We start from the raw sequence: 18,707 nt of genomic DNA, 5'->3' as shown, positions 1-18,707 counted from the left end.
CAGCACGTGCGCACGTCTATGGCCGATTCCAATAAAACACGAGAATCCATCGATTAGAAAAGTTAACGAAGGGGTGGAAATTTCAGGGATGACGGTCACCGTAGGTGGTCCCGCTTGATAACGGGCCCTACCACGCCTATAGGCGAAATTCCCCAAATATCGATATTATGAATTACAGGACCAAACGTTTATTGTTATTATTTATTATGATTGGTTCATTACTTGATTAGGTTTACCGCCAGTTATTTCGTTATTTCGCAACCGACGAGAGGAAAGGAGTAATTAAAATAATTCAAAAATTGCGATTAAGCTTCTTTGATGACCGTCACGCAACTCTAAACAGAAGCAAAATGATGGATGAATTCGGGGACCACCTCTGACATCGATCATAAAAAATAATAGATGCTTCAAAATATTGCTTTTTTTCTACGGGTTTAAATACTTAATTTGATCTTAAAAAGCATCGTGATGTCGTTATTACAAACTTGAACAATTTAACGTATGTATTAAAATATTTATTTACATTTTTTGGCGCATCTAATAATTACACTTGCCAGCAAAAAAATCGACTCCAAAGCAAAATAATTTTGTAATTACGCTGTTTGGAAAGTGTATCCACATACTTACAATGTAAAATTACAAGTTAAATATTGTTTTTTTTTATTTAAAAGTATTTTGCAATCTGTTGAGTGTCAACAATAAACAAAAGTAATGACATTGACTAAGGACAAGAAAGATTTTATCCACTGGTAAAATCAAAGTATGTACAATTTTTATAAAGTTGTATAGGAAATAATTATATGTTATATAACTACTACTATAATGCTACTACTATAATACTACTACTATACAGGGTGTAACAAAAATACAGGTCATAAATTTAATCACATATTCTGGGACCAAAAATAGTGTTCGATTGAACCTAACTTACCTTAGTACAAATGTGCTCATAAAAAAAGTTACAGCCCTTTGAAGTTACAAAATGAAAATCGATTTTTTCCAATATATCGAAAACTATTAGAGATCTTTTATTGAAAATAGACATGTGACATTCTTATAGCAGGAACATCTTAAAAAAGAATTATAGTGAAATTTGTGCACCCCATAAAAATTTTATGGGGGTTTTGTTCCCTTAAACCCCCCCAAACTTTTGTGTACGTTCCAATTAAATTATTTTTGTGGTACCATTAGTTTAATTCAATATTTCTAAAACTTTTTTGCCTCCCAGTACTTTTTCGAAAAGTCAGTTTTTATTGAGATATTTTGAATATTTGTCAAATCCACCACATATTTGTATATGGCTAAGTACGGTTATGGAGACTTGGTAATAATATGAAAATTTATTTATGATTACATTTTTAGGTATATTTTCAACCATTTTAAAAAAGAAGTCACATCTCGATAAAAAGTGCCTTCTAGAAAAAATACAAAGAGGCAAAAAAGTTTTAAAAATACTGTGTTTAAGTAATGGTACCGCAGTAAAAGTTTAATTGGAACATACACAAACATTTGGGGGGTTTAAAGGAACAAAACCCCCATACAATTTTTATGTTAACATATTAAAAAAGAAGCCGCAACTCGATAAAAACTGCCTTATCGAAAAAATAGTAGGAGGCAAAAAAGTTTTAGAAATATTGAATTAAACTAATGGTACCACAAAAATAATTTAATTGGAACGTACACAAAAGTTTGGGGGGGGTTTAAGGGAACAAAACCCCCATAAAATTTTTATGGGGTGCACAAATTTCACTATAATTCTTTTTTAAGATGTTCCTGCCATAAGAATGCCACATGTCCATTTTCAATAAAAAATCTCTAATAGTTTTCGATATATTCGAAAAAATCGATTTTCATTTTGTAAGTTCAAACGGCTGTAACTATTTTTATGTGCATATTTGTACTAAGGTAAATTAGGTTCATTCGAACTATTTTTGGTCTCAGAATATGTGATTTAATTTACGACCTGTATTTTCGTTACACCCTGTAATACTACTACATTGTTATAACTGCTAATTAGTTCACAAGTTTACTCTAAATGGCAAGTACAGTGGTTTGAACCACTTTAACCTACGTTGTTCTTGGGAATTGTCTAGGAGGTTAAGTGCAAACAGGTTTTTATGATCCTCCAACTTGGCAATGTATGTAGCGCTACGTTTTTGATAAATTCTTGTACCATATCCATTTTAAAGTCTCGATGAATAATTCTGCTGTTGATGTACCAAGGTGCATTAGTGATGGTTCTGAAGGTTTTTGATTGGAAGCGTTGGATGATTTCGATGTTGGAGAGACTGGCTGTTCCCCATAGTTTCAACCCATATGTTCAGATTGGCGTAAGTAGTGCCTTATAAAGCAGCAATTTATTATCCAGAGATATTCTTAATGAACAGCCCATTAAGCAACACAAATTTCTGAATTGGAGACCTAATTGCTTTCTCGTGGTCCAGATATAATTCCTTCATGGGAGACTTCTGTCCAAATGAATGCCAAGATATTTTACCTCGTTGGATGATGGTAATTGATGATTGTTTAAAGTTATAGGAGGACAGGTTCCCCTTCGTGTTATAAATGTAACATGAATAGATTTTCCACACTTTAATTTTCCACTCCAAAAACCAATCTTGTATTCTGTCTAGATACGCTTGAAGGAGATGCGAGCAATGAATATGGTCACTATGTGACGCTAGGATCTTCTCATTTTCTAGTACACCTTCACATTTTATCTTCGCTTCCTCTCTAAACCATGGGGTTTTCTTTTTTAATATATGTATTAGTATTCGTTACTTTCCTCTCTCCAAGTGATTCTGTTGCGGCGTTAATTATGTTACTTTTGAGTTTCTCTCAGCTTTCCTCGATGTTATCGTTTTCTAATATTCCATTCTCAGCAATCTTCTCTGATATTTTTTTCTGTATAAGTATTTCGTGGATTTCGTATTTAGTCCTTTTTTCCGTAGATTTTTGTTTGTGTTGGTGCCAGTCTCTTAGGTGTGAAGTATTTCATGGTGATCCTAATTTTACATAATACATTATGATGTTATTATTATTATGATTGGTTTATTACTTGATTAGGTTTACCGCCAGTTATTTCGTTATTTCGCAACCGACGAGAGGAAAGGAGTAATTAAAATAATTCAAAAATTGCGATTAAGCTTCTTTGATGATCGTTACGCAACTCTAAACAGAATCAAAATGATGAATGAATTCGGGGACCACCTCCGACATCGATAATAAAAAATAATAGATGCTTCAAAACATTGCTTTTTTCTACGGGTTTAAATACTTAATTTGATCTTCAAACCATCGTGCTGTCGTTATTACAAACTTGAACAAGTTAACGTATGTATTAAAATATTTATTTGCATTTTTTGGCGCAAATAATAATTACACTTGCGAGCAAAAAAATCGACTCCACAGTAAAATACTTTTTTAATTACGCTGTATGAAATGTGTATCCACATACAATGTAAACTTACAAGTAAAATATCGTTGTTTTTTATTTATTTAAAAGTACTTTGCAATCTTTTGAGTGTCAATAATAAACTAAAGTAATGACATTGACTAAGGACAAGAAGGATTTTACCCACTGGTAAAATCAAAGTACAATTTTTACAAAGTTATATAGGAAATAATTACATGTTATAACTACTAACTAATTAGTTCACAAGTTTACTCTAAATAGCAAGTTCAGTGGTTTGAACTTGAACCTCTTTAACCTACGTTGTTCTTGGGAATTGTCTAGAGGAGGTTAAGTGCAAACTGGTTTTCATGATCCTCCAACTTGGCAATGTATGTAGCGCTACGTTTTTGATGACTTCTTGTTCCATATCCATTTTAAGGTCTCGATAAACAATTCTGTTGTTGATGTACCAAGGTGCATTAGTGATTGTTTTGAGGGTTTTTGATTAGAAGCATTGGAGTATTTCGATGGTAAAGAGACTGGCTGTTACCCATAGTTCCAACCCATATGTCCAGATCGGCCTAAATATTGTCTTTGCCTTATAGAGCAGCAATTTATTATCCAAAAATAGTCTTGATGAACGTCCCATTAACCAATGCATATTGGAGACCTAGTTGCTTTCTCTTGATCCAGATATATCTCCTTCATTTGAGACTCTGTCCAGATGAATACCAAGATATTTTACCTCGTTGGTTCATGGTAATTGATGATTGTTTAAAATTACAGGACAGGTTCCTCTTCGTGTTGTAAATACAACATTAATAGATTTTCCTTCATTGACTTTAATTTTTAACTCCAAAAACCAATATTGTATTCTGTCTAGATACGCTTGAAGGAGATGCGATGCATAAATAGGGTCAGTATGTGAGGCTAGGATTGCAGTATCGTCGGCTAATGTTCCTAGCATCATTTCTTCTGTAGTTGTCTCTGGTCTCTCTTCTAGTGGTTCCTGAAGAGTTGGAGGTATATCTGCGGTAAACAAGAGATGCAAGGTAGGTCCCAGCACGCTACCCTGTGGTACGCCTGCTTTGATAGAATAGAGTTTGGAACTTGCATCTTGATATTTAATATAATAGCACCTACTTTTTCAAGGTTCAGTTTCTCCTAGGAAGTTGACAATCTATTACCTACATAAAGCTTTGTCTCCACCAAAGCAACATACCGCAACTTACTGCAACAACAACATAAAAGTTGGCTGTTGTTACACTGTGTTGCTGTACGTTTATGTTGCAGTTGGAGTATGTTGTGTGTTTCCGTCTTCGGCGGTAAAGATAAAAGATAAAGCAGTAAAGATAAAAGGACATCTTACAACATTGTGCAAGAGCGACAAATGTTAATATCAGTCTAGAGTCTAGACGACTTGTAGTTAGTCGTAGTCGCTAGTTGTTAACAGGTTCGAATTGTTTGTTTTGTTTTCTAAATTTGGTTATCAAAATGGCATTTAAATGGGCTGTAGAAGCCTGCACTAATTTAATAGACAATTATAAACAACATACATGTCTTTGTAATGCCACTGACAAAAATTATAAATACGTAGACAAGCTAAACAAAGCGAATTCTTGAGTGGCGACCAAGGCCAATCAAAAAAAATCAAGATTAGACCTCAAACAAGATGGACTGATGACATCAAGCGAATGGCTGGTCACGAATGGATGCAAAAAACAGCAAACTGATATGAATGGACACATCTACGGGAGGCTTACATGATGATGAATTCAACCTACTTCAACATTGTAAAACACAAAAGTTGAAGTATGTATATGTTGCTTTGGTGAAACACACCTTAATCTTCATTGTGTTTGCTGCTACTGCTGTAAACAGTGCTCTCTTATATCGTTACAATTATTGGTGCATCACTATTCTGAGCAGCACGAGACCAACTTACATATAATTACTGTGAGTACACACATACACACACCCAAACTTATATGGAATCACCATGTATTTCAAAGTAATATTTATTTCTTTTGAAAAAAATTGTTATTGTTGCAAAGAATAAAGATTTTTATTGAAAATAAACAAACCTACAAGACAATCAAATAGTACAGCTCGGTACGGTATAGGTTATTTGCTTGAGTTGCAAATTGAACGAAAATAAATAAACTAACTTTTGCGTCAAAAAACGAAAATATGCGTCATGTGGGGTTATAGAACTTACAACGGGGAAAGATTATTGGTCTTGTGGATCAAGTAATGTTCTCAGAGGGACATAGCTGTAGAGCTAGACGTAACACAGGGCGTTCTGTCCAAAACCCATGCTAGGTAACAGGACTAAGAAAGCTCAAAAATAAAGCAAGGGAAAGTCACTAAAAAGTAATAACGGCTCGCCACGATAGTTTAATTTTCCAATTAGCTGGGAGACACTCAACCATTTCTCACCTGTAGCTCCAAAGGCAGCTTTTGGAAGCTACAGGTGTAACTCTTTCAGTTGAAACGATAAGAAGAAGAGATCGTGCCAAGAAGTATACAGCAGGAAACAGTTATGGATTACCGAGTTATCCAGGCAGCACAAGATTGATCGCCTAAATTGGTGTCTTCAAATATAAAAGATGAAGTGTAATGTTCTAGAGAGGAATTGTGATCCGTAAAAAAACTCCTTTAGCTTTCATTAAATCAACTTTAATTGCTCACAGGTAAGTTGATAACCTGTAGTTATGTTCTGGAAAGGTGCAACGGGAGAAAATTTAATTTTCTTGCCTGATAATGGACGTCCACATACCATTAGATTGACTAGAGACATCACTGAAGCAGAAACTGAAACACACTGAAACCTATACAAAACTATATCCCATCAGATCAGGGGTACCGCAAGGAAGTGTTCTGGGACCACAACTGTATCTGATTTACACAGCCGACTTACCCACAAATCGTGATACAACGACCACCACCTTTGCAGACGATACTGCAATCCTAGCAGTACACAAAAATCCCGTCGAAGCTGCTGCAAAACTCCAGAGAGTATTAAATCAAATAAATACATGGGCACAAAATTGGAGAATTAAATTGAATGAACAAAAATCAAACCATATTGTTTTTACAAAATGTCACGGTGAATCACCTACAGTAACAGTAAATAATAAGGTAATTCCCTCAGTTACCTCTGTAAAATATCTGGGCATGCACTTGGACAGGGGATTAACCTGGAGAACCCATATATGGAACAAACGGAAACAACTGGGCATAAAATTTAGTAAGCATTATTGGCTTCTAGGGCGTAAGTCTAAGCTCACGACAAGAAATAAACTGCTAGTCTACAACACAATATTCAAATCAGTCTGGGCATATGGTCTGCAGCTCTGGGGGAACAGCATCCAAGTCGAATGTATCCATAATTGAGAGATTCAAGTCCAAGGTGTTACGTTCAATAATCGATGCTCCGTGGTTTGTTACTAACTGGGATATTTACAATGATCTGGAAACCAAAACCGTCAGTGAAGTGATAGTGGAGTTAAGTGCAAAATACATCGTACGTCTTGAAAGCCACGCGAATGTGCTTGCAATTAATTTGTTAGACAACAGTCAGGAAACAAAACGGTTAAAGAGACAGACACCATTAGATTTACCGCACAGACATTAATATTGTTACAGTAGCTAAGTTAATAGGTATATGTAATACAGTAATTTAATATTATCTCTATAGAGATGTGTGGCGCTGGTCACAATCTCTTCATGTCATTATTTCTCAGATAAAATGTGCCTATTGTTAAATGTTATAACAGATTGCCTAATAAACAAAAAAAAATTAAAAGCGGTGCCAACAAAGACAAAGACGCTTGAAATACAGAGCTTTTTCTTTACGTTAAGGCATCAGACGCTTATTAGAAAGGACAGGTACAAATCTAGGACAAGTCGTTGACAAATAGGTAATGATTTAGTGCCGGAACTTCTTTTATAGAAAACCGCACCATTTTGTCGGTCACGAATTACATATATATTTTGCTAATATTGTGGATAGAGCAAATGAATGACCGGAAGACGATACAGATTACATCGAATTAGTAGCACAAATATTAGAGATATGTTTCAGGGGTGTTTTTACCTATCTACCGCCCTTACATTATTGTGGACACTTTGAAGCCTCAGACACTTTTTTAGTTGGCGCTAATATTAAAATACTTTTCCACAAAATAAATTTTTAAAAATAATATTAAAAAGAAAGTTTAAACAATATTAGGAAAATAATTTTTTATTAATTTAGATGTTGTTCTGAAGCTATTTCCTTGTGGCATTTTTATAATCAACTATTTCTAATGGGAATAAGCCACAATTTTACCAAAAAAATGATTTTATTAACGTTTCGAAGCCCAAATCGGGTCTCGTTGTCAAAATACAAAATACTAAAAAAAAAACTTTAGTATTTTGTATTTTGACAACGAAACCCGATTTGAGCTTCCAGCTTCGTTAATAAAATCATTTTTTTGGTAAAATTGTGGCTTATTCCATTAAAAATAGTTGATTATTAATTTAGATATTATAAATATTTTTTGACTTCTTTTAGCTCTTATGGATTTACAGTTTGTCTAATTTACTTACCGTTGCACGTCATTATCTATGTCAGAGATCTAAGTTGATATTGTTGCCAAAGTATAAAAAAAAATACTGAATCGATTTTAAATCAAATAGATCACATAATTATTGCAAACTTGGATTATACAACAAAACAAATTAATATTCAATGTAAATAAATAAAAACATTAGAAATAGAAAACTAGAATTAAGTTATAATCTTACACCTTAAAATAAATAATAAAAACAATAAATATAATAAAACAAAGACTTAGAGTAAAAAATAAAAACAAATCTAAAGTGTCAATAAAGCAACTGTCAAATAAATGTTACCAATTTATGCCAGACTGTCACCTTCGTTTGATTACAGTTACAGTGTGATCCGAGCAAATGTGCTTCATAAAAACGCTCTACAATCCATTTATACAAATTAAACGAAACATATTATTGTATATTTCTTTAGGTTAACATTAATAGAAATCTTCAAATATTATATCTACGCGTATATAATAAAATATGTCTAGTGGCTGTAATTCCAGTGTACTCGGCAAAAGGATTCTACAAAAGAACATACCTACCGACTAAATATTTCGTGTTGGTATCATGTGCCGTCACGGGCTATGACGCGAATGACGTGCAACGGTAAGTAAATTAGATGGAGTATATATTTGTATTGAAACTGTATAATTAGCTTCGTTCGCGGTAACGATCCAGCAGTGGGAGCACGCCAAATAGAATTCTATTTTGCTGACGTCACAAAATAGAATTTCATAATGGGAGAATCGACGGTTTCTAGGCAACGTGACGTCACTAAAATAGAATTCTATATGGCGTGCTACCGCACCTGTACTTTTCATCATTTCATAGATCATTTCAGGATTGATTTACAGCGCGAACGAATTTAGAACTAGTCCATAACACTATTATAACCTAGTTTTATGTGTCCATCTTATTTTGATGAATTTGTTATTTTAATTCAGATTTGCATGAACATTTTACTAGATTAGCCAGATATATCAACCAGATATATGTTTATAGTATGAATAGGCATGGTTTAATGCAATCTTTTATTGTTATAAGTTTTAGTGACTTTAATAAGCTACGAGGTCATATTAAAACATTCTACAAATATTTTTCTAAGAAAAAAATTTGTCCTCTTATACTGGTTACTGGTATTGTAAAATTTTTATTAATTAGGTTAGGTACATGGAGTATTTTTAATATTTCTAATACATACCTACATATTTTAATATTAACGTCCATATTATGTATTGTTTATCAATAGGGCTTTTCATTCACAGTCATTTGTTTCGAGCTTCTGTCATATGTCACATAATATTAATATATCTACGTCATACGTTATTATATATACCAATGATACAAACCTTAGGCAAGGAAAAAAGAGATACAAACCAAAGACGTATGACGTAGATATATTAATATTATGTGACACATGACACAAGCTCGAAACAAATGACAATCGATGAAAAGCCCTATAAAATATTATAGGTCTGGATCCCGCGTATGAAAAAAAAGTTGATTAATAGCAAGCTGAAAATTTGTTAATAGCTTAAGGGTGTCTAGTCGGATAAACTTTGATATATAGAAACACTGGAACAGGGGCAGTTTTAATTGTGGAATAGGTTAAAAATTTGGAACGGTCAGATCACGAAAACGGCACATTTATTTTGTCCGACAGAATAGACTTAAACTCTCCGAACAGAGATTAAACTCTCATGCAAAAATCAGACTGCTATTTATCACCTGTCATATTTCCTGTCATTTGACATATTCTACATGTTCCACTCATTAAAACGCCCACTTGGTGATAAATAGTAGTCTGATTTTTGCATGAGAGTTTAATCCTGTTTGGAGAGTTTAAGTCTGTTCTGTCGGACAAAATACATGTGACGTTTTCGTGGTATGACCGTTCTAAATTTTAACCTGTTCCACAATATTAAAACTTCCCCTGTTCCAGTGTTCCCATATATCAAAGTTTGTCCGACTAGACACCCTTAAGCTATTAACAAATTTTCAGCTTGCTATTAATCAACTTTTTTTTCAAACGCGGGATCGAGACCTATTAGGATATCCTCGTCTAATAAAGATTTCAAGTAGTACATTTTACATTATAGTGGTTATTTTTGTATCACAAATATAATAAACATTTAACTTTAAAGATACACACAGTATTTAGTACCTTCATTAAAAAAAAATGATTTATTTTTTATGATAATATTACTGTAAAAATTATACATCAAAGTATGTAAGTAAAAAAGAATTTATTGGAAATCAATAAATTTTTAAACTTTTGAGTTAAACCACAGCAAATGAAATAAGCACAGAATGAAAAGCAAACACCGCTACAAATCAGCTGTTTAAAGCACAAAACATTAGTTGCGTTCGCGGGTACCTGAAATTGTCAGAAATATGGATAAAATGTCAGAAATCGCATGCGCACTTTAAAATGATATAAATAATATCGTTAATAGATAAATATAAAAATTATATTTACCTAATTATAATTATATTTATAATATAAAAATTATATTTACCTAGTATAATTTAGTAATTAGTTATAAATATTAATTAAAAGTAAGTATACCTTATATTTTTATCTATTAACGGTATTATTTATATTAAGTGAGGTTAGAAATTGTCGGCGACAATTTGTCAACTGTACCCGCGAACGCACCTATTATAGAAATATTTGTAAGTATTTTGAAATTCCTACTGTACGTACCTATATTCAGACTTCGAGTTCGCTTCAGATCGCAAGGATCGGTTGGACTGGTTCCGAACTCGCAGTTCGGTTACCGCGAACGACAAATCTAACAAAATCCCGGACTAGGAGTTCAGAACTCGATTACCGCGAACGCTCTTTTTTAAAGTGCGCATGCGAAGTAATCCTGGACAAGTACAGGATCGCTACCGCGAACGATAGAATTAGTATGTAAATGTGACAACTAGTTTTTAATAATGTCGGTATTTCTCGCATACTAGCTTCCAACGCTTGCGATCCATCCAGTCATCTGATTGTCGAACTTTTTTCTCTATTGTATAGTTTATTTTTTGTCTTCACGATCATCTTGCTCAATCTCTTTTCCCACAGTGTGTGAAGATCGACTGTAAAAGCTCGATACACACATGCCTATAAGTTAGGAAAGTAGCTGGTATGTCAGTTGCTGGGATAATCCAGTAACTAGCGTGCACAAAACACAATTGCGAGTAATTGGCATACCAGTAGCTGTAGCTCGCTTGCCTATACTGGAAAGCTAAAAAAGCAGGGTAGGTTTTTACACATTCCAGTGCCAGTAAAAAATTGAGTGATTTTCATCTGAAAAATACTAAAGTATGATGGTTTTTTATCGCCCCAACGAGACATTTATTAAATTAAAAAGTTTGAAATTTACACAACAATTTATATTACCAAAACAACCGATTTGGTCTTTAAAGTATTTGCAAGCTACTGGCATGGCAGTAGCGCTCGTTCACACATGCCTGTGCCACTCCACACGCATACGAATTGCATCTCAGAGCACGTTACTAGCACTAAAAATCAAATTTTTTCGATTAGCTAGCATGCCCATTAACAAGCATGCCAGTTAACGTACACACTTGCTAGTTTGGGGACAGTAGCTGGTGTTTGCTAGGTACTGGTATGCTAGTGTGCTGGTTAGAGGCATGTGTATCTCCGGCTTAATATATGCTCGTTGGCCATCATTGATAATCTATCCTTTCCACATGGTCATACCGTTTCAACCTTTTGCATTCTAGAGTTTCCAGGATATCGATGTCTATACCCATAATCTTTCTGATTTCAACATTCTATATCTTATTGTATTCTTTATTTTATATCGTTTCTAATAAGTTGGAAATATCTACGCTAACAATTTATTTCCAGACGAAGAGTATACGATTCAGTTGACGTATAGTATAATTACCTTGTCCAATAATTCTAGTTGCCATTTCTTTGATATTCCGACCATCATTTTTATGCTTACACCAAAATATTTGTAACTATGTATCAGTATTTTCGAGTTGTGTTCCTCTAGTTGCAAGTAGATATCTCTCTCTACTACGTACTTTGTTTTTGATAGATTAACGAAGACACTATCATATTATGTTTTTTGAATATCAGTAGATACCATGTGTTTTTCCAATCGCTTTTCATCGTTTATTTTAGACATTATACAAGAATTTTCAGTGTTTTCCGAGGAATCTTATATTCGGTTTTTCATTATCTTTCCGTACATACTAGAGATTGAGTTGATTGTTCTAAGCCCTCGGTAATTGGTATAATCCGTTATTCTTCTATAAGTTTCATTCATATCCTCTATAATATCAACTTCTCCAATAGCTTCCACTGCAACTTTTTAAAGAGCTTTAAAGATTTATTTCAATTAGTTAGGACCAACAAATATTGTTTAATTTAAAATTTACCATTTTTTTTGCACAAACTGGGTGGACTTATTTTTAAAACCTTGTAGAATTTATTATACGTCCTGGTTGAGATGTATTTCATTGTAACTGATATTGATCTCCATTTCGATATTGACTCCCGTTAAATGTAAAAAATGTTTCTCTAGTTTAGTAAATGATGATCTGATCCACACTCTGCTTCTCGATATACTGGAGTAGCAGACGTTATTATCCTTTATTTTGGAGCTTTTGTAACGGTATGCCTTCAGCCTGACCTTAGACAGATCAACAGCAGAGAACCGCACGCGTTCCAATACCAGCGCAACCTCACTCATTTCCACTTCTACTCCGAGGCATTCAGGTCGGGCAGCCGAGAGTGTATTTAAGGAGAGAACCAAAGAAGAATAATCAGTCTTGCGGCTATCAAGCTCTAGACTCTCAGGCTAACCAGTGTTATGAACATGTAAACCATTCTGGGCGGTGGAACTCTGTAGTGAAGAGATGCGCCGCTCGTAATTGAAAAGGATCCGTGTAGCCGTGGAATAAACGCTTACGGCCATCTCCGATTCGCAGTTGTATTATTGGTGTCTGTATATGTGGTTATTGATATTTTGATTGTGGGAGTGTTTGTGCTTAGGCCACGGTTATATTGGACGCGTACTCTGAAGACTAACGACTCAGACGTACTCGTACGTAGTCGGACGAATAAAACAAACACGGGCAGATAACTAAGAACGGTTATATTAAATAAGTAATAGCCGTCAGTTTATGCACGTGTATGCACGACTAATAGACCAGCGCGCATCTGTAAAAATATTAGTACATTTGGACGTTGAGACGTGACTCAAATTTTTTTGCAGAAATTGCTTGAAAATAGCTCAAATAATAATATTTGAGTTATCCTCTCTCTCAAAAAGGTCCGGAACATTGTTTAAATAATCAAAATGTCAAAAAATGAAAGAAAAATTCGATTTTTTTCTTCAATGTTTGGTTATAACATTAAAAGTGTTTATTTCCGAGAAAAGTTGTACAGACATAAAAGTTGCGTAATTAAATTTCCTATCATATAGAATTGGTTAAAAATTTAAAAAATAGTCACCCTTGTTGCAAAATAGCCATAATTTCGAAAAAACCATACAAAAACAAGTATTCGAATTTTACGTTTTTCAACCATTTATGCTATACTTAGGACCTTCATATTTTACCCAGAAAAACATATAATATAAAATTTTAAAATACTTCTAAACTTGTTTGTTTTTTCCTGGGGCAATTGAAAATGGTGGACATTGAAAAATTAATTTTGGGAGTATTCGAAAGACAGGAATTATGGAACCAAACAAATAAGGATTACCACAACCGAGATATGGCTCGTAAGATGTGGATATCCCTGGCAAAAGAAATGGGAGAAAACAGTAAGTATATTTATAGATATATGCATTGTTTTTAATCTAATATTTATTTAATACATACTAAGGTACTTACAGACTATTTTTAGTATCGCCATTATTAAATTATATGCATTTTATATTTTGAGAGGTTAAAAACGATAATATTGAAATGGAACGGACCCAGCGTTACTATTAAAACAGGTATTTCTAATATCATATGCTTGTCGATTTGCTCTGTTGTTAATTCTTGATCTATTTGGTTGGTACGTCTCCATAGTTGATACTGTTTCTGGAAGATTTAATTCCTTTATACCTTCTTGGTCAATGACAATGTTATGAAGAATACATGTACATTTTACAATTATATCAACTTTGTCGGGGTAAACTTCCATATCGTTTTTTAATACTCTCCATTTGGACGTTAATATGCCAAAAGCACATTCTACCATTCTTCTCGCTCTTGAGTCTATAGTTAAATACTTCTTCTTCTTTCTGCAAATCTCTTTTGGGATAGGGTCTCATTAAGTAGGTTTTCAGAGGATATGCTTCATCACCAAGAAGGATATGCGGAAGTACCACAGTGCTTTGTGGAAGTGCTCTGTCTTCTGGCAAATTTAACGAATTATTTTCAAGATGTTGATATAGGGAACTATGTAAAAAAACACCTCCATTGCTTTGTTTTCCAATAGCCCCAACATCAACGCAGATAAATCTGTACTTTGCGTCTGCAACTGCTTGAAGTACTACAGAGAAATATCGTTTATAGTTGTAGTACATGGATCCTGAATTGGAGGGATTTCGTATTCGAATATGTTTGCCATTCTTTTCCACTCCCTTTTGTCAGTCGCTTTTCTTTCCCAGTTCCTTACGTTAATTCTTCTCATATCTTCTCTAACTCCATTACTCCATCGTGACCTCGGTCTTCCTCTTCGTCTTTTCCCTGCCAATGCACTAGTTAGTACCATTCTGGAAATTCTAGATGGAATCATCCTCTGCACATGGCCCAACCATCTAAGTCTTTGCGCCTTAATTACTGCTAGTATGTTAGGATCTTGGTAGAGCTCAGTTAGTTCCTTATTTGTTCTTCTTACCCATTGTCCATTTAAGTTTTTCCCACCGAAGATTTTGCGCAGTATTTTCCTCTCCCAGACTAATAACAATTCTTGATGTTTTTTTGTTGTGACCCATGTTTCAGAAGCATACGTTACTATCGGCCTTATTACGGTCTTGTAAGTTCTTAGTTTTGCTCTTCGTGATATATTTTTACTTCTTAAAAACCCATTAAGAGCAAATATAGCGCGGTTGCCAGACATATTTCTCTTTTGTATTTCTTCTTCACAGTTAGGATCTCTTGTGAAGACAGTTCCTAAGTACTCAAATCTCTCAACTTCTTCGAATTTATACTGTGTTCCCTTCGCTGTTGTCATTGTTATGTATTGCCCCCGAACGAATTGCTTATTTGTCCATTCCATATACTTTGTTTTTGCTTCATTTATATACAATCCTTTGGTTGCTGCCCTCTCCTCGAGTTTCATGACTGTTTCGATAAGTTCTATTTTGCTCCTAGCCAAGATTACCAAATCGTCTGCGAATGCCAAGCACTGATGTTTTTTGTGGTAGATCAGACCTGTTCTATTAATGTTTGCTTTCTGTATAACCTTTTCTAGTAATATGCTAAACATTATAGACGATAATGGATCACCCTGCCGCACTCCTTGTTTGACCTCAAAGCTTTCTGTTACAGTATTGTTTATCTTGACTTTATTCATTGTTCTTTGGAGAGTTAATTTTATAATTCTAATAAGCTTTGGAGAAACGTCCATGTCTTGCAATGCTGTGAATAACTCGCTTCTTTTCACTCGATCGAAAGCCTGTTTAAAGTCAATGAAAAGAACCATGGTGTCTTTATTATATTCGTAGCTTTCAGCCTGTATTTCTCGTAGTGTGAAGACCTGATCCACAGTACTTCTGCCTTTTCTGAACCCACTTTGATATTCTCCTATGCTTTTATCAACCTTCGTTGTTAATTTGTTTTTAATATGCATAGCCAATATTTTATACGTTATGTTTAGCAGTGCTATGCCTCGATAATTCTGACAATCAGCCATATTTCCTTTTTTGTGAATAGGACACAGTATTGCTTCTGTCCAATCCTCAGGTAGTATTTCTTGTTCCCATATATTATTAATTAGTTTATGGATTTTCTCTACTAACTGATTTCCTCCAAATTTAATCATTTCAGCCGTTATGCCGTCGCTTCCTGGGCTTTTGTTCATTTTTAATTTATCGATGATATTCTGAATGTCGCTTATAGTCGGAGCCTGCTCTTCACCCTGTTGATTTTGTATTTCATTTACTAGATCCTCTGTTTCCTCGTTATTATCGTCTGTCTTTTCAGGTCCATTTAGAAGCTCATCAAAGTACTGCTTCCAGCGTTGTAATATCTCTGGTTCACCCATAATTATTTCTCCATTTTTGTCTTTATAATGTACAGTTTTCGGTTGGTGCCCTCGTTTCTCATTTTTTATCCCTTGGTACAGGTTCCTTATTTGATTATTTTTGTAGCTTTCCTCTATATTTTTCAGTTTAGCTTCATAATGTTTCCTTTTTTTTCTCGTAGTATTTTTTTGGTTCTATTTCTTTGTTTAGTGTAATTTTCCTGCGCTTCTCTTGTTCCTTGAGTTATCATTTTTAATCGTAGCTTGGCCCGTTCTTCCAATGATTGTTCACATTCTTCATCAAACCATTCTTTTTGTTTTTTCTTTGTGTTGTCATTGGTGCTGGAAATATTTGCTGCTTCTTTAATTACATCTTTTAATGTTCCCCACATGCATTCTACATTCCTTTCATCCACTATGCTCTCTAATTTGTTGTTAATAATTTGTCCATACAACGTTTGCTCACATTCTGTCTGTAATCTAATTGGTTTGTTTCTTTCGTATTTTAATCTCTTTTTGTTTCGAAGAGTTGGTACTAATTGTTTCATCCATATTCCGACCAAATAATGGTCTGAGTCCATATCAGGTCCTCTATATGTTCTCACCTTTGTTATGCAGTGTTCTTCGTTTTTTTCAATTAAAACATGGTCGATCTGGTTGACTGTACGGCCATCTGGAGATTTACATGTTCCCTTATAAATGTCCTTTCGTTGGTGGTACGTACTTTTTATTATAAGTCCCTTTTCTTTGGCAAAATCTACCAGGAAATATCCATTTTCGTTAGTCTCTGGATGTAAACTGTGCTTGCCTATAGTGGGTATTAATATTTCTTCTCTGCCTATTTTGGCATTAGTGTCTCCTATCATACCTGGGTATAGCCTCATATACTTCATCTAATTTGCTATAAAATTGCTCTTTCAGATCCATTCCTTTTTCCTCCGAGGGTGCATATAACATTTAATAAATGTTATTTTTTGGTATTTACCTTTTGGTATTTACATCAAGCCATGGGCCTACTAGGCTCGTAGTGCTTACATATTATTATTATTATTATATGTTTGCCATCGATACACCCTATACAATTCGGGAAATTCCATTTATTAAAAAAATCATTGGAAATTGATCGAAACATGTCTTCTGTTGGAAAAGGCATATGTCTTTCCTAAAAAGTTTCCCATATAATAAGTAGTGCATGTTTCGTAAACAATTAATCTTATAGTTGTGTGATATATTCTGAATGAGAACGCCAAAGAGCGAAAAGCGAGTCCAGTGGAAAGATATCTAAAACAACAAACAAAATGAAAATACTAATAATTATTGATAATTGTTATTATAATTATAGATAATTGTTTTAGATAAAAATTATTGGCACACGCATCTTGAACACCACTTTTAACCTATTAATTGCGTTTTAATTCAACGCAATCCAAATTTAATTTTTCATTTTGCAAAACATACTATTTACTTCTTATCTTTTAGGTGATGTACTCAAATCGAAATGGCGGGAACTAAGAGATAACTGTAGAAAAGAACTACATAGAAGCAAAAACAAAAAAGGGCGATCCGGAGATGCTGGTGGAATATCAATACCATCAAAATGGCCTTATTTCACACTGATGCTTTTCCTAAAAGACAACATGATCCAAAGAAATGCTACAGGAAATATTCCTCCTCTCAATAAACAAGAAAATTTATACGATGAAAATACTACGCCATATTCAATCTCTGAACCTGATTATGATAGAAATCATAATTCTGAATTTAATTCAGATCCAGAATTAAATACTGACACTATGACTACGACACCCAAGGCTGCTAAAATAGCTCAAGCAAATAAGGAAACGGGTACAAAGAGTAAAAAAGCTAAATCTTCAGTAGGTATATGAAAAAATGGTAGCTATAGAAGAAGAAAAACTGAAAGCATATAGAGAAAAGTGTAAGGAAAGCACAAAGGAAGAAGATAGTGACTTTCATTTCCTCATGAGTCTGATGCCGTACATGAAGAAAATACCCGAAGACCAAAAATTGTCAGTACGAATAAAAATACAACAATTTCTTTTGGAAGTCCAGCCATGTGCTCAGTCTGTCTGGACAAGAACTAATGCAGTGGATGAAGAAATGGATCAAAACGAAGCAGGATGTTCAGGTGTTCGAGAATACTTACATAATTTTCAGTAGTTTAATGAAAGCACTTTATTAGTTTATTTTAGTTTTTATATCCTTACTGCATAAAAAATTATTTCTTTTTTAAGTTTTTGTGTAAAAAATATTTAAAAAAAAAAAAATAATTTCTACAATAATACGTGATGACTTACCTTAACGTTAATGCCAGTTTCTCTGCTGGTTGAATACACTTTTGAAAGTTCGACTGTTTTTCCAGTCTTCCGGAAATATGAGACAAAATAAAATTAAATGTGTGAGATAACATTCGAAAATATTCAAAAAACTTCTGTGGTTGGTGTAACAAATCATTCCATATTAAGTGAAACTCGCCATTTT

General features: G+C 33.9%; 1 protein-coding gene across 1 annotated transcript; it reads left to right on the top strand.

Annotated features, from left to right (window-relative positions):
- The first annotated feature begins 13,658 nt into the window (after positions 1 to 13,658).
- On the top strand, positions 13,659 to 18,094 carry LOC126893249 (uncharacterized). Its single transcript, XM_050663238.1, has 2 exons — positions 13,659 to 13,794; positions 17,688 to 18,094. The coding sequence occupies exons 1-2, from the start codon at positions 13,659 to 13,661 to the stop codon at positions 18,092 to 18,094; spliced, it is 543 nt and encodes a 180-aa protein (XP_050519195.1).
- The last annotated feature ends 613 nt before the right edge of the window (positions 18,095 to 18,707 follow it).

The sequence above is a fragment of the Diabrotica virgifera genome, chromosome 1, assembly GCF_917563875.1.
Source record: "Diabrotica virgifera virgifera chromosome 1, PGI_DIABVI_V3a".
Lineage (NCBI taxonomy): Eukaryota > Metazoa > Arthropoda > Insecta > Coleoptera > Chrysomelidae > Diabrotica > Diabrotica virgifera.
This window is presented reverse-complemented; position numbering and strand designations above follow the sequence as displayed.

What these genes read in the sequence shown, in the direction of transcription:
- LOC126893249 (XM_050663238.1), top strand. Translation starts at nt 13,659, where the DNA reads ATGGTGGACATTGAAAAATTAATTTTGGGAGTATTCGAAAGACAGGAA. An exon ending in AAAAGAAATGGGAGAAAACA is followed by an intron (nt 13,795 to 17,687) that starts GTAAGTATATTT and finishes CTTATCTTTTAG; the next exon opens with GTGATGTACTCAAATCGAAA.